Source organism: Scomber japonicus, chromosome 10 (genome assembly GCF_027409825.1).
Source record: "Scomber japonicus isolate fScoJap1 chromosome 10, fScoJap1.pri, whole genome shotgun sequence".
NCBI lineage: Eukaryota > Metazoa > Chordata > Actinopteri > Scombriformes > Scombridae > Scomber > Scomber japonicus.
In genome coordinates, this window is record NC_070587.1 from 36,690,839 (window position 1) to 36,706,106 (window position 15,268).

Here is a 15,268-nt window from a genome sequence, read left to right on the forward strand (position 1 = left end):
GTCAGAGAGAGAGTGGAGGTCCCTCAGGTCGGTCAGAGAGAGTGGAGGTCCCTCAGGTCGGTCAGAGAGTGGAGGTCCCTCAGGTCGGTCAGAGAGAGTGGAGGTCTCTCAGGTCGGTCAGAGAGAGTGGCGGTCCCTCAGGTCGGTCAGAGAGAGAGTGGAGGTCCCTCAGGTCGGTCAGAGAGAGTGGAGGTCCCTCAGGTCGGTCGGAGAGAGAGTGGAGGTCCCTGTTCGTGTGCAGCTGCAGCATAAAGTTCAACCCCTCCCGTACTCCAGTTGCTGTTACAAGCAGGTTGCTCTGCAGGCTGTATGATGGCTGAAGGAGGCGAGCCCCCCGACCCCCCCCCCCCCCCCCCGTCTAATATCGCCAAGTCAGCTGTGTTTATACTTTCAATATGATAGTGATATTTTATCTCCTCCATAATTTTCCTTGAATGAGAAATCGGTCTGGGCTTTTATGGGTTAATCAGTAGCTTATATGCTAGTATATGTTTACAGTGCCGTTTACAGAATGATGAAATTCCAGGCCTGCTGTGGACACAATAAATAGTTTTATTGTTTTGTAATGTTTTGTATTGTAGTTATATGATTTGTGGTGTATAAAAAGATTCAACATTTATCAATAGAAAAGTATAATAAAATCTGCTCTCTTAATAATTTCGTAACAGTGATGTTCCTGTCTGTGGAAAAAATGAAGTAGACTTTAATTCATAAGTTTAAATAAATATTATTTATGCTTAAATATGATAATAACATTTAGTTAATATCTTCAGGGATGTTAAGTTGAGAATAAAGTACATTACAGTAGCCCCGTGGCACTCAAAATTTCCCTGGCTGACTCGAGTCTCGTAACGAGCAGTGGCAGGATCCTCTCATATAAGCCCCGCCCCCTCAGGTATTCCAGGTATTTGAGCACTTCCTGTGAGCTTCTAGGGATCCTCTCATATAAGCACTTGAGTCATGTGTGTGTGTGTGTGTGTGTGTGTGTGTGTGTGTGTATCAAGGAGAGAGAGGCCGTCAGACAGGAAGCAGCACCAGCCTGGGGGGGGTTGGGGGCGGGTTGGGAGGGGTTGGATGGAAATTTTATAAGCAATTGAAAAATACATAAATCACACACACAAAGAGCGCTTTATTGTGGCGGCTGAGAGCTCGTCCCAGCCTGTCCCCGGTAACCACGGTAACGGCCCTGCAGACATCCACACTTCCTGCTGTCCCCCGAGTCCTATGATGCGGTAACCATGGTAACGGCCCTGCAGACATCCACACTTCCTGCTGCATGTTAAAGTGTAACACTAAATTGACCCCGTCTAATTCTTCTTTCCTTCCCTCCTTCCTTTCCTTCCCTCCTTTCCTTTCCTTCCTTCTTCCCTTTCCTCCCTCCTTTCCTTCCTTCTCTCCTTTCCTTCCTTCTTTCTTCTTTCCTTTCCTTCCTTCTTCCTTCCTCCCTTCCTCCCCCCTTTCCTTCATTCTTCCTTCCCTCCTTCCTCCCTCCTTTCCTTCATTCTTCCTTCCCTCCTTCCTCCCTCCTTTCCTTCCTTCTTCCCTTTCCTCCTTCCTTTCCTCCCTCCTTTCCTTCCTTCTCCCCTTTCCTTCCTTATTCCTTCCTCCCTCCCTCCGTCCTTCTCTCTTTCTTTCCTCTATCCTTATTTTGTGCCTTCCTTCCTTCCGTCTTTCCTTTCAGCCCTTCTTCCTTCCCTCCTTCCTTCCTTCTTTCTTCTTTCCTTTCCTCCCTTCCTTCCTTTCCTCCCTACTTTCCTTCCTTCTCCACTTTCCTTCCTTATTCCTTCCTCCCTACCTCCTCCTCTCTTTCTTTCCTCTGTCCTTATTTCCTTCCTTCCTTCCTTCCTTCTCCCTTTCCTTTCCTCCCTCCTTTCCTTCCATCTCTCCTTTCCTTCCTTATTCCTTCCTCCCTTCCTTCTTTCCTCCCTCACTCCTTCTCTTTTTTTTCCTCTGTCCTTCTTTCCCACCCTCCTTCTTTCCTTTCCTTCCTTCTTCCGTCCTTTCCTTCCTTCCCTCTTACCCTCCTTCCTCCCTCCTTTCCTTCATTCTTCCTTCCTCCCTTCCTTCCTCCCTCCTTCCTCCCTTCCTCCCTCCTTTCCTTCCCTCCCTCCCTTCCTTCCTTCCTTCCTTCCTTTCCTTTTCCTTTTTTAAATATTAGGCCTTCACACATTTTACTGTAAAACTTTATTTACTGAATCAGTCAACAGACCATCATCATCATCATCATCATCATCAGCATCAGCATCAGCATCAGCATTACGCCATGTTACAGTCACACTGGGGCACCGAAAAGGGGGGGGGGGTAAAGGAGACGGATTCTAGGGGCCCCAATGATTGAGGGGGGGCCCAGAGAGACCCCTAATGATGATGAAATTATAATACAATAAAAAATAATGACACTAAGTTATTAACTAACTTATTTTCAAAAAAAGAAAGAGAGAAGGACGTAAGGAAGGAAAGGAGGGAGGGAGGAAGAAGGAAGGAAGGAAGGAAGGAAGGAAGGAAAGGAGGGAGGGAGGAAGAAGAAAGGAAGGAAGGAGGGAGGAAAGAAAAAGAGAAGGACGTAAGGAAGGAAAGGAGGGAGGGAGGAAGAAGGAAGGAAGGAAGGAAGGAAGGAAGGAAGGAAAGGAGGGAGGGAGGGTGGAAAGAAGGAAGGAGGGAGGAAAGAAAGAGAGAAGGACGTAAGGAAGGAAAGGAGGGAGGGAGGAAGCAGGAAGGAAGGAAGGAAGGAAGGAAGGAAGGAAAGGAGGGAGGGAGGGTGGAAAGAAGGAAGGAGGGAGGAAAGAAAGAGAAGGGGGGGGGATAAAGGAGACGGATTCTAGGGGCCCATGATTGAGGGGGGGCCCAGAGAGACCCCTAAAGATGATGAAATTATAATACAATAAAAAATAATGACACTAAGTTATTAACTAATGCCTCCATGAATTAAAATGAATGAAATAAAAGTCATAAACCCTTTAAAAGAAAAAAAAAATTCTCTCCACTGATTATAATTGCTATTTTTTCATGGAAGAGTTTATTTCCAATTTAAGAATCAGTGTTGCAGCAAATAAATTAATCTAAATGAATCCCATCAGTTCTTCCCCTACTTTCACAAATATGGTAATGATAGTCTGAAAAGATTCTTTTCATGGGGCCGAAAATCCTCAGGTGAGTTAGTCTCTGGCTTCAGGTGCCGCTCAGAGTTCCCAGCATGCTCAGCAGCAGCAGCAGCAAAGGTACCAGTGTGTGTGTGGGGGGGGCTGCTGGGGGGGCGCAGGCGGCCGGCGGCGGCAGGTGGACTCTGTGCCTGTCAGAGATCATGTCCCGGGCGTCCTGCAGCGCGGCGACGGCGGCCGAGCTGGCGTTCAGGTCTCCGGTGGCGATGAGGTCGAACACGCAGGCCTGGTAGTAAACGTCCTGCGCAGGAAGCAGCGCGGCGCAGTGAGCGCGGGCGGCGGCGGCGGGAAGCGGCGAGGCGGGCGGCGGCCGGTGGGTGTTGAGTCTCTGCGAGGCGGGACACCCCCACACGCACAGCTGCAGGTCCTGCTCGGGGCCGAACGCCGCCACGATACGGCGCGGCGAGCGCAGCGACAGGCTCAGCGAGCGGCCGCTCTGCCGCACCACCAGCAGCGTGCCGATGTGAGCGGCGCGGATCTCGGCGTGGCGGCCGGGACTCTGCGTGGACACCAGCAGGCTGTGGTGACCTCGCCGCTCGCCGCTCCACACCGAGCCGTCAGCGAACGCCGCCGGGACGTTATCCAGCTCCGCCTGGTACAGCTGCTGGTCTATACACTGGCGCCAGTTCTTAAAGATGATCGTGATCTGACAGGAAGTGACATCAGAGGACACGGTCATAGATCATGAACATGATAATAAATCAAGTAAGGAAGGAAGGAAGAAGGAAGGAAAGGCGGAGGGAAGGAAGGGAGGATGGAAAGGAGGAAGGAAGAAGGAAGGAAGGTAGGAAGGGAGCGATGACATCATGACTCACCTTGGTGAGCGCTGTGGTGTGAGTCCCGCCCCTCACAGCCGAGCTGGTGGCCTGGATGTAGAGGTACTCGTTGTCTACGAGAGGCCACGCCCCCTGCACGGCGCAGGTGTGGAAGTCATTGTTGAAGGTTCGAACGTGGGGGTCTCCGAACACGCCGCAGTGCAGGTACTCGGGGGTCCGGCCCTCCCGGGTAAAGAAGCCCTTCTCGTAGAGGCAGGAGTCACCTGACAGCGTGCCCTGAGGCTGGAGGCGGGGCTGGACGGTGGGCCCGGCCCGGGGGCAGCGGTGCTGGATCAACAGATCCTCGATACCCTGAACCGCCGAGTGGTACGCCAGGTCGCCGCGGCACGCCCGCGCCATCCGCCGGGTGCACAGGGCGTAGGAGCGCAGGGCGCTGCAGTAACCAGCGTTCACCGCCTCCCTGCTGAGAGCTGACACGGCTGCTGCACCGCCTGCTGCACCACCTGCACCACCTGCTGCACCACCTGCACCGCTGCTGCTGCTGCTGCCCAGGTCCAACGTCGCTGCCACAAAGTCTGAGTTACACCTCAGGATCCGACAGGAAGCTCCGACTGAAGAGAAGAGACCAAACATTAACTACCTCTGTGTGTGTGTGTGGTAGGAAGGGAGGAAGGACAGAAGGAAGAAAGGGAGGAAGGACAGATGGAAGGAAGGACAGAAGGAAGAAAGGGAGGAAGGACAGATGGAAGGAAGGAAGGAAGGAAGGACAGAAGGAAGAAAGGGAGGAAGGACAGATGGAAGGAAGGAAGGAAGGAAGGACAGAAGGAAGAAAGGGAGGAAGGACAGATGGAAGGAAGGACAGAAGGAACAAAGGGAGGAAGGACAGATGGAAGGAAGGAAGGAAGGAAGGACAGAAGGAAGAAAGGGAGGAAGGACAGATGGAAGGAAGGACAGAAGGAAGGAGGGAACGGAGGAAGAGACCAAACATCAGCAGCTGTAGACTCTCTAACTACCTCTCTCTGTGTGTGTGTGTGTGTGTGTGTGTGTGTGTGTGTGTGTGTGTGTGTGTGTGTGTGTGTGTGTGTACCTTCATGGATACTCAGCTGGACCAGCAGCAGAGTCAGGTGGATGCAGCGTTTCCACGGTAACGCTGTGTTTGGTGTGATAGCAGCTCGAGGTTCCATCACCAGATCGGACCACGACCCTGGAAGGAAGGAAGGAAGGAAATAAGAAGGAGGGAAGAAAAGGAGGAAGGACAGATGGAAGGAAGGAAGGAAGGAAATAAGAAGGGAAGGAAGGAAGAAGGAAGGAAGGAAAGGAATGAGGGAAGGAAGGAAGGAAAGGAGGGAGGGAGGGTGGAAAGAAGGAAGGAGGGAGGAAAGAAAGAGAGAAGGGAGGAAGGAAGGAAAGGAGGGAGGAAAGGAGGGAAGGTAGAAAAGGAGGGAGGGAGGAAGGAAAGAAAGAGAGAAGGAGGGAGGAAAGGAGGGAAGGTAGAAAAGGAGGGAGGGAGGAAGGAAAGAAAGAGAGAAGGAGGGAGGAAAGAAAGAGAGAAGGAGGTAAGGAAGGAAAGGAGGGAAGGTAGGCTCACCTGCTCTGATGTTACCTGAGAGCTTCTTCTTCATCAGGAGCCATCAGACAACCTACACACACACACACACACACACACACACACACACACACACACACACACACACCTGGGTTATTAATATAAAGTTACTAACATGGAGTCTCCGGCGGCTCGCTCTGTTGGACTCTCATCTGTTTGTCTCTTTAGAACAAACAGTAGCAGGCAGGGGGCGGGGCTTAGGCAGCCAGGGGCGGGGCTAGGCAGGGGGCGGGGCTTACTTACACACACAGCAGCAGGCAGGGTTGAGGCTTAGGGGCGGGGCTTACTTACACACAGCGACATACAGGGGGCGGGGCTTAAAGCAGACAGGGTCGAGGCTTGGGGGCGGGGCTTACAGCAGACAGGGGGCGGGGCTTACTTACACACATACACAGCAGCAACAGGCAGGGGGCGGGGCTTACTGTGGCGCTGCTCATTCATTGGTTGCACACAGCCATCGATCCCCACAGGAGACACCAGAGTCTGTGTGTGTGTGTGTGTGTGTGTGTGTGTGTGTGTGTGTGTGTGTGTGTGTGTGGAGTGGGGAGCAACAGGGGTTAAATTTAGACTACCCCCCCCCCCACCACCACACACACACTGAGCCCCTCCCCACCTGTTACAGAGGACTAAAGGGCAGCTGACTGCACACACACAGTTACCACACACACAGTAATACACACAACCACACACAGTTACCACACACACACACACACACACACACACACACACACACACACACACACACACAGGTACCACACACACACACACACACACACACACACACACACACACACACAGAGTAACACACACACACACACAGGTACCACACACACACACACACACAAACTCACACACAGGTACCACACACACAGTAATACACACACACACACACACACACACACACACAGTAATATACACACACACACTCTCACACACACACAGTAATACACACACACACACACACACACACACACAGTAATACACACACACACACACACACACACACAGTAATACACACACACACACACACACACACACACACACACACACACAGTAATACACACACACACACACACACAGTAATACACACACACACAGTAATACACACACACACACACACACACACACAGTAATACACACACACTCACACACACACACACACACACACACACACACAGGTACCACACACACACACACACACAAACTCACACACACACACACACACACACACACACAGTAATACACACACACTCACTCACACACACACACACACAGTAATACACACACACACACACACACACACACACACACACACAGTAATACACACACACACACACACACACACACACACACACACAGTAATACACACACACACACACACACACACACACACACACACACACACAGTAATACACACACACACACACACACACAGTAATACACACACACACACACACACACACACACACACACAGGTACCACACACACACACACACACAAACTCACACACACACACACACACACACACACACAGTAATACACACACACTCACTCACACAGTTACTCAGCGTCGTACCTGCAACCCATCGGCATCACCGCAGGTCCAGGTCTGACCAGGTCCAGGTCTGTCCAGGTCCAGGTCTATCCAGGTCCAGGTCTATCCGGGTCTATCCAGGACCAGGTCTATCCGGGTCTATCCAGGACCATGTAGTGTTCCAGGTCCTGGTCTGAGGCTTGTGGTTCACAGCTGACTGGAAGCAGCAGCTGCACGACAACTGTTACACACACACACACACACACAGACACACACACACACACACACACACAGAGTAATACACACACACAGTAATACACACACACACACACACACACACACAGAGTAATACACACACACACACACAGAGTAATACACACACACACACACAGTAACACACACACACACACACACACACAGTAATACACACACACACACACAGTAACACACACACACACACAGACTAATACACACACACAGTAATACACACACACACACACAGAGTAATACACACACACTGACCTGCAGTAACATCAGACAGACAGCAGGGGGCAGCACACACACTCTCATACTCACACACACACACACACACACACACACAGTAATACACACACTCTCATACTCACACACACACACACACACACAGTAATACACACACTCTCATACTCACACACACACACACACACACACACACAGTAATACACACACTCTCATACTCACACACACACACACACACACACACACAGTAATACACACACTCTCATACTCACACACACACACACAGTAATACACACACTCACACACACTCATTCTCACACACACACACACACACACACACACACACACACACACACACACACAGTAATACACACACTCACACACACACACACATACACTCAGTAATACACACACTCACACACACACACACTCAGTAATACACACACACTCACACACACACACACACACACTGACCTGCAGTAACATCAGACAGACAGCAGGGGGCAGCACACACACAATATAATATAATATAATAATATGCATTAGCTGTGGTGCGTTCAGGTACAGGATGACGCTGCCTCTGCATCAGCTGTGGTGTGTTCAGGTACAGGTACAATAGGACGCTGCCTCTGCATCAGCTGTGGTGCATTCAGGTACAGGTACAGGATGACGCTGCCTCTGCATCAGCTGTGGTGCATTCAGGTACAGGTACAGGATGACGCTGCCTCTGCATCAGCTGTGGTGCGTTCAGGTACAGGTACAGGGTGACGCTGCCTCTGCATCAGCTGTGGTGCGTTCAGGTACAGGTACAGGGTGACGCTGCCTCTGCATCAGCTGTGGTGCGTTCAGGTACAGGATGACGCTGCCTCTGCATCAGCTGTGGTGCGTTCAGGTACAGGATGACGCTGCCTCTGCATCAGCTGTGGTGCGTTCAGGTACAGGTACAGGATGAAGCTGCCTCTGCATCAGCTGTGGTGCGTTCAGGTACAGGTACAGGGTGACGCTGCCTCTGCATCAGCTGTGGTGCGTTCAGGTACAGGTACAGGATGACGCTGCCTCTGCATCAGCTGTGGTGCGTTCAGGTACAGGTACAGGATGACGCTGCCTCTGCATCAGCTGTGGTGTGTTCAGGTACAGGTACAGGATGTGTATAATATGTAGACTTCCTGTTGTTACTGGACTGCAAACCTTTTTATTTAATGAATGAATTAGTTTTTCTGGGCAGACAGGATGTAACTTTCATTCATGTAACTGTAATAATATAAGTTATGAATCATGGAATCAGCTTCAATCATTAAATAGACATCATAAAAAAAAGAGAAACAGCAGTTTAATAAAAGTCCTGGTCGGAGTTTATTTCATTTAAAATCTGAACATTTGAAAAGTTTTTGATCCAAACATGAAAAATATCTCAAACATATCCTGATTAACAGAAACATGAAGTTTGTTGAACTCTTCAGGACTCGACTGGTTTCATGTCTCAGTGTTTGAAAGAGATCAGCTGTTAGTCTGGAGAAACACCATCCTTCTTTCCTTTCCTTCTTTCCTTCCTTCCTTCCTTCCTTCCTTTCCTCCCTCCCTCCAGCTGTTAGTCTGGAGAAACACCACGTTCATCAAGTTTAAACGTCTCCTTTCCTTCCTCCCCCCTTTCCTTCCTTCCTTCTTTCCTTCCTTCCTCCCTCTAGCTGTTAGTCTGGAGAAACACCACGTTCATCAAGTTTAAACGTCTCCTTTCCTTCCTCCCTCCTTTCCTTCCTTCCTTCCTCCCTCCCTCCCTCCCTCCCTCCCTCCCTCCCTCCCTCCCTCCCTCCCTTCCTTCCTTCCTTCCTCCCTCCCTCCAGCTGTTAGTCTGGAGAAACACCACCTTCATCAAGTTTAAACGTCTCATCGACTTTATCTGCTGATGTTTAACTAGTGTTGGCTGTGAGGCGTTCACTGTCTGTGGGACACCAGGCGTGGCATGATAACCGTGTTCAAGGTTCACCGCGATTTGAAAAAGCCACGAATCCGCCAAATGTTCTGTCACCGTTCCTGAAGTATGAGACAGGAAGTGCTGGTCCTTCCTTTCCTTCCTCCCATCCTTCTTTCCTTTCCTTCCTTCTTCCTCCCTCCCTTCCTTCCTTCCTTTTCTTCTTCCCTCCCTCCCTCCTTCCCCTCCCTCCTTTCCTTCCTTCTTCCTTTTCCTCCCTCCCTTCCTTCCTTCCTTCCTTTTCTTCCTCCCTCCTTCCCCTCCCTCCCTCCCTTCCTTCCTTCCACCCTTCCTTCCTTCCTACCCTCCTTGACTCGAGGACAACAGGAGGACAAGCTTAATCTCTGTTTAGGAAAAGGAAATGACCCTCACTTTTCTTGTCTGGTCAAAGACAGGAAGTGCTGGTCCTTCCTTTCCTTCCTCCCTTCCTTTCCTTCCTCCCTTCCTTTCCTTCCTCCCTCCTTCCCTTCCCTCCCTTCCTTTTCTTCCTCCCTCCCTCCCTTCCCTCCTTTCTTCTTCGTCAAGATGCTCAAATGAACGGAGATGCTTAAACGCCTCACAGACCAACAACACTGATGGTGCGTTCAAGTGCTTCTCGTCAGTGTTTCTCCAGACTGCTGCTGTGACACCTGTACTCACCTGTCACACACACACACACACACGCACACACACACACACACACACACACACACACACACATGCACACACACACACACACACACACACACACACACATGCACACACACACACACACACTCACACACACATACACACACTCATTCATACTGCACATGTACAACACACTCACGCTACAGTTAAAGTGGATTCAGAGAAGCTTGAGCTGTGTGTGTGTGTGTGTGTGTGTGTGTGTGTGTGTGTGTGTGTGTGTGTGCGTGTGTGCGTGTGTGTGTGTGCGTGTGCATGTGTGTGTGTGTGTGAACAGTGCGTCTGCAGCTCTCAGACCCGAATGTGCAGAAACTGTTTACGATGAGTCTGGAAGTCTTCAGGCACGGTGTCTGAAACACAGATCAGCTGACGTTAAAGGACCAATCACAACCTTCCTGTAACATCGTGCTGAGGTCAAAGGTCAAAGGTCAAGGGTCGTACCGTTACACCTGTAGCGCAGGTTGGACCAGATGATGTTCTCCTGAGAGAAGCAGAACACGCCGAGCCGGCCGCCTCTCATCGTGGTGTCGGTCACAACTCCGGAGTCTGCCACCAAGTCCATCCCCTCGAAGAGCCGGACCCTGAAAACCAGCAGGGAGACGCCGGGTCATAAACCAAGCGCTCACCGGGAGACGCCGGGTCATAAACCAAGCGCTCACCGGGAGATGCCGGGTCATAAACCAAGCGCTCACCGGGAGACGCAGGGTCATAAACCAAGCGCTCACCGGGAGACGCCGGGTCATTAACCAAGCGCTCACCGGGAGACGCCGGGTCACAAACTAAGCGCTCACCGGGAGACACCGGGTCAGAAACCAAGCGCTCACCGGGAGACACCGGGTCAGAAACCAAGCGCTCACCGGGAGACACCGGGTCAGAAACCAAGCGCTCACCGGGAGACACCGGGTCAGAAACCAAGCGCTCACCGGGAGGGTCTTACCGCATGTAGCCTACTTGCAGCCGGTGTCCCCGCCCCCCACCCCCCTGCAGGTCTTACCGGATGTAGCCTACTTGCGGCCGGTGGCTGAGCTGCCAGCGGTACGAGGTCTTGTCCTTCCAGCCGACGTTCCGAGGATCCTTCCAGAGCAGCGAGACCTCTCCCGCCGTGTCTCCGCTGTGCCACAGAGCGTTCCTCAGGAACTCACCGGGCCCGGTCCGAGACTTCACCGCCTGCACAACACACAGGACCGTTCAGTCTGGCCTGGTTCTGGCTCACATGATCTCACAGAGCTGGGGGGGGTTAGGGTTGGGGGGGGGGTTAGGGTTAGGGTTTGGGGGTGGGGGGGTTAGGGTTGGGGTTGGGTTCTCACATGTAGAATCAAACTTAACACTGAGTTCTACCACAAGATGGCAGGAGAGAACCAGAGCTGGCTGGACCTGGTTCTAAGGGGGGGGGGTGTGGAAGACAGTGAGAACCTTGAGCTGCAGGGCGGGCTGGGCCAGAGTAAAGCAGAACACAGTGAGAACCTTGCAGAACACAGTGAGAACCTTGCGGAACACAGTGAGAACCTTGCGGAACACAGTGAGAACCTTGCAGAACACAGTGAGAACCTTGCAGAACACAGTGAGAACCTTGCGGAACACAGTGAGAACCTTGCAGAACACAGTGAGAACCTTGCGGAACACAGTGAGAACCTTGCAGAACACAGTGAGAACCTTGCGGAACACAGTGAGAACCTTGCGGAACACAGTGAGAACCTTGAGCTGCAGGGCGGGCTGGGCCATGGCTCTGAAGGGAACCGACTGCCAGTACGTCTGCTCCGTCTGTTTCCACATCACCACGTAGAAGCTGGACGAGTCCTGGTAGCCGAAGATGAAGCCGGCGTAGTCGTCGTCCGTCACCGTGTTCACGTGGAACGTTCCCTCGAAGTCGACACCGTTAAACGCTGTGTAGCCTGCGGAACCACAGAGGAGGGGAGGGAGGTTCTAAAGAGGGTCACAACAGGTTCTGGGTTCTGGGTTCTGAATGAGAACAGCTGAGTGAGAAGGAGACGTACCGACAGCCAGACCTGGATCACTGTTCATGGTCTGCACGATCTCCATCCCCTAGAAACACACACACACACACACACACACACACACACACACACACACACACATATACACACATATACACAGACACACACACACACACACATACACAGACACACACACACACACACACACATATACACACGCAGACAGGTTAATGTGTGTGTGTGTGTTACTGTGTGTGTGTGTCTGTGTGTGTGTGTGTGTGTGTGTGTGTGTGTTACTCTGTGTGTGTGTGTGTGTGTGTGTGTGTGTTACCTGATTCAACACCACCCAGTTGGGGTCTATCTGTGCGTCCCCCTCTGGGTCCAGGATGACGGTCTGGTACGCTCTGAAGTCGGTCAGAGTGACCTCGGCGCTCTCCGGACACACGTCGATCAGATCCATCACCGAGTCGTTATCGAAGTCGTTCTCACACACGTCCCCAACCCCGTTCACTGAGAGACAGACAGGTAGAGAGACACAGACAGGTTAAAGACAGAGAGACAGGTTAGAGACAGACAGGTTAGAGACAGACAGACAGGTGAGAGACAGACAGGTACCGTCCGAGTCTTTCTGGTTGGGGTTAACGATGAGTCGGCAGTTATCGTAGTCGTCGAGGACGCCGTCGTTGTCGTCGTCATGGTCACAGTCGTCTCCGAGGCCGTCGTTATCGGAGTCCAGCTGAGAGCTGTTGGGGATGTCGGGACAGTTGTCTCTGCTGTCCTGCAGCCCGTCCCCGTCTCTGCAGAGAGACACGTCACATGACCTCACGACATCACATGACCCTAACATGACATCACATGACCCAACATGACCCTAACATGACCGTCACATGACCTCACATGACCTCACATGACCCTAACATGACATCACATGACCCAACATGACCCTAACATGACCGTCACATGACCGTCATATGATGTCACATGACATCACATGACCCTAACATGACCTCACATGACCCCAACATGACCGTCACATGATGTCACATGACCTCACATGACCCCAACATGACCGTCACATGATGTCACATGACCTCACATGACCCAACATGACCTCACATGACCCTAACATGACCCTCACCTGACCTTCACCTGACCCTCATATGACCCAAACATGACCGTCACATGACCGTCACATGACCGTCACATGACCGTCACATGACCGTCACATGACCTCACATGATGTCACATGACCCTAACATGACCTCACATGACCCTAACATGACCCTCACCTGACTTTCACCTGACCCTCACCTGACCTTCACCTGACCCTCATATGACCCAAACATGACCGTCACATGACCCAAACATGACCGTCACATGACCGTTGACCCTAACATGACCCTCACATGACCCAAACATGACCGTCACATGACCGTCACATGACCGTCACATGACCTCACATGTCACATGACCCTAACATGACCTCACATGACCCTAACATGACCCTCACATGACCCTAACATGACCTAACATGACCTAACATGACCGTCACATGACCCAACATGACCCAAGATGACATCACATGACCCTAACATGACCCTAACATGTCAGTGTGTCAGTGTGTGTGTTACAGTATGTGTGTGTGTGTGCTGGTATTTCTATCCTGGCGGGGACCGCAACCTGACATATTACCAACCCTGTGGGGACCGACTCCTGGTTTCCACGGTAACGAGCATTGGAATCAATAGCTAACAGCCTCCTGATAGGCCTGGTCCCCACAAGGTTGGTTTTCCTGTATGTGTGTGTGAACCCCAGAGGTCACACACGGTACTGCAGTGTGGGGACCTTTTCCTGACAAAGTGTGTAAGTGTGTATATTAGCATGTTAGCTTCGTATTAGCATATTAGCTTAGCGATTAGCCCCCTGTGTTTCAATCCAACCTTAGCTAATATACCCGGTGGGGACCTTTTCCTCACTAAGTGTGTACATTAGCATGTTAGCTTCGTATTAGCATATTAGCTTAGCAATTAGCCCCCTGGGTTAGGGTTTCAATCCATCATTTGTTCAAATACTGAATATGAATTGTACTGTGGCTAACAGTGATGTCAACTGTATGCTAATAGACGTTAGCATTACGGGTGGGGGGGGGGGGGGGGCAACATTCAGGTTTCAGATTTATGAGAGTTTTTTATGATGAATTTAGGAGTTAAAATGATGTCCTTTAGAAAGGACCCCAGTCAGGGTCCCCACCAGGTAGTAAAACAGGTATGTGTGTGTGTGTGTGTGTGTGTGTGTCATACGTGTCCTGGTTGGTATCACAGACGTCTCCCACCAGGTCGTTGTCGATGTCCGTCTGAAAGAAGAAGTAGAATAGGGTTAGCTGTGTGTGTGTGTGTGTGTGTGTGTGTGTGTGTGTGTGTGTGTGTGTGTGTGTGTGTGTGTGTTACCTGCATGGGATTACTGAGTTCAGGACAGCTGTCACAGGCGTCTCCAACTCCGTCTCTGTCTCGATCTGTCTGCATCGGATTAGGAACCTTCGGACAGTTATCCAGAACGTTTGGAATACCTGCAGGAGAGAGTACTCAGTATGTAGTACTACAGTAAAAGTACTGCAGTATTACAGTAAAAGTACTGCAGTATTATAGTGATGTAGTATGCAGTATTACAGTAAAAGTACTGCAGTATTATAGTGATGTAGTATGCAGTATTACAGTAAAAGTATTGCAGTATTATAGTGATGTAGTATGCAGTATTACAGTAAAAGTACTGCAGTATTATAGTGATGTAGTATGCAGTATTACAGTAAAAGTACTGCAGTATTATAGTGATGTAGTATGCAGTATTACAGTAAAAGTACTGCAGTATTATAGTGATGTAGTATGCAGTATTACAGTAAAAGTACTGCAGTATTATAGTGATGTAGTATGCAGTATTACAGTAAAAGTACTGCAGTATTATAGTGATGTAGTATGCAGTATTACAGTAAAAGTACTGCAGTATTATAGCGATGTAGTATGCAGTATTACAGTAAAAGTACTGCAGTATTATAGTGATGTAGTATGCAGTATTACAGTAAAAGTACTGCAGTATTATAGTGATGTAGTAT

General features: G+C 50.6%; 2 protein-coding genes across 2 annotated transcripts in view; both read right to left on the reverse strand.

The window, feature by feature from the left end:
* Positions 1-1,109: 1,109 nt before the first annotated feature.
* hjv (hemojuvelin BMP co-receptor) lies at positions 1,110-5,143 on the reverse strand. Its single transcript, XM_053327764.1, has 4 exons — positions 5,022-5,143; positions 3,974-4,545; positions 3,223-3,804; positions 1,110-1,250 (listed from the first exon to the last, which is right to left on the reverse strand). The coding sequence occupies exons 1-4, from the start codon at positions 5,116-5,118 to the stop codon at positions 1,110-1,112; spliced, it is 1,392 nt and encodes a 463-aa protein (XP_053183739.1). The 5' UTR covers positions 5,119-5,143.
* A 5,127-nt stretch (positions 5,144-10,270) lies between these two features.
* The window catches only part of thbs3a (thrombospondin 3a), a 23,118-nt gene continuing 18,120 nt past the window's right edge, over positions 10,271-15,268 (reverse strand). The window contains exons 15-23 of the mRNA XM_053327939.1: positions 14,610-14,728; positions 14,463-14,515; positions 12,778-12,959; positions 12,494-12,672; positions 12,202-12,250; positions 11,903-12,099; positions 11,202-11,374; positions 10,649-10,788; positions 10,271-10,557 (exon numbers count right to left, since the gene is read on the reverse strand). Coding sequence (XP_053183914.1) covers positions 10,499-10,557; positions 10,649-10,788; positions 11,202-11,374; positions 11,903-12,099; positions 12,202-12,250; positions 12,494-12,672; positions 12,778-12,959; positions 14,463-14,515; positions 14,610-14,728 — 1,151 coding nt within the window. The 3' untranslated portion in view covers positions 10,271-10,498. The remainder of the gene's footprint in view (positions 10,558-10,648; positions 10,789-11,201; positions 11,375-11,902; positions 12,100-12,201; positions 12,251-12,493; positions 12,673-12,777; positions 12,960-14,462; positions 14,516-14,609; positions 14,729-15,268) is intronic.

Coding starts and splice junctions, on each gene's coding strand:
- hjv (XM_053327764.1), bottom strand. CDS start 5,118: ATGGAACCTCGAGCTGCTATCACACCAAACACAGCGTTACCGTGGAAA. Junction 4,546..5,021: donor CCAGCTGAGTATCCATGAAG/GTACACACACAC, acceptor TCTTCTCTTCAG/TCGGAGCTTCCTGTCGGATC. Junction 3,805..3,973: donor ACACCACAGCGCTCACCAAG/GTGAGTCATGAT, acceptor ACTTCCTGTCAG/ATCACGATCATCTTTAAGAA.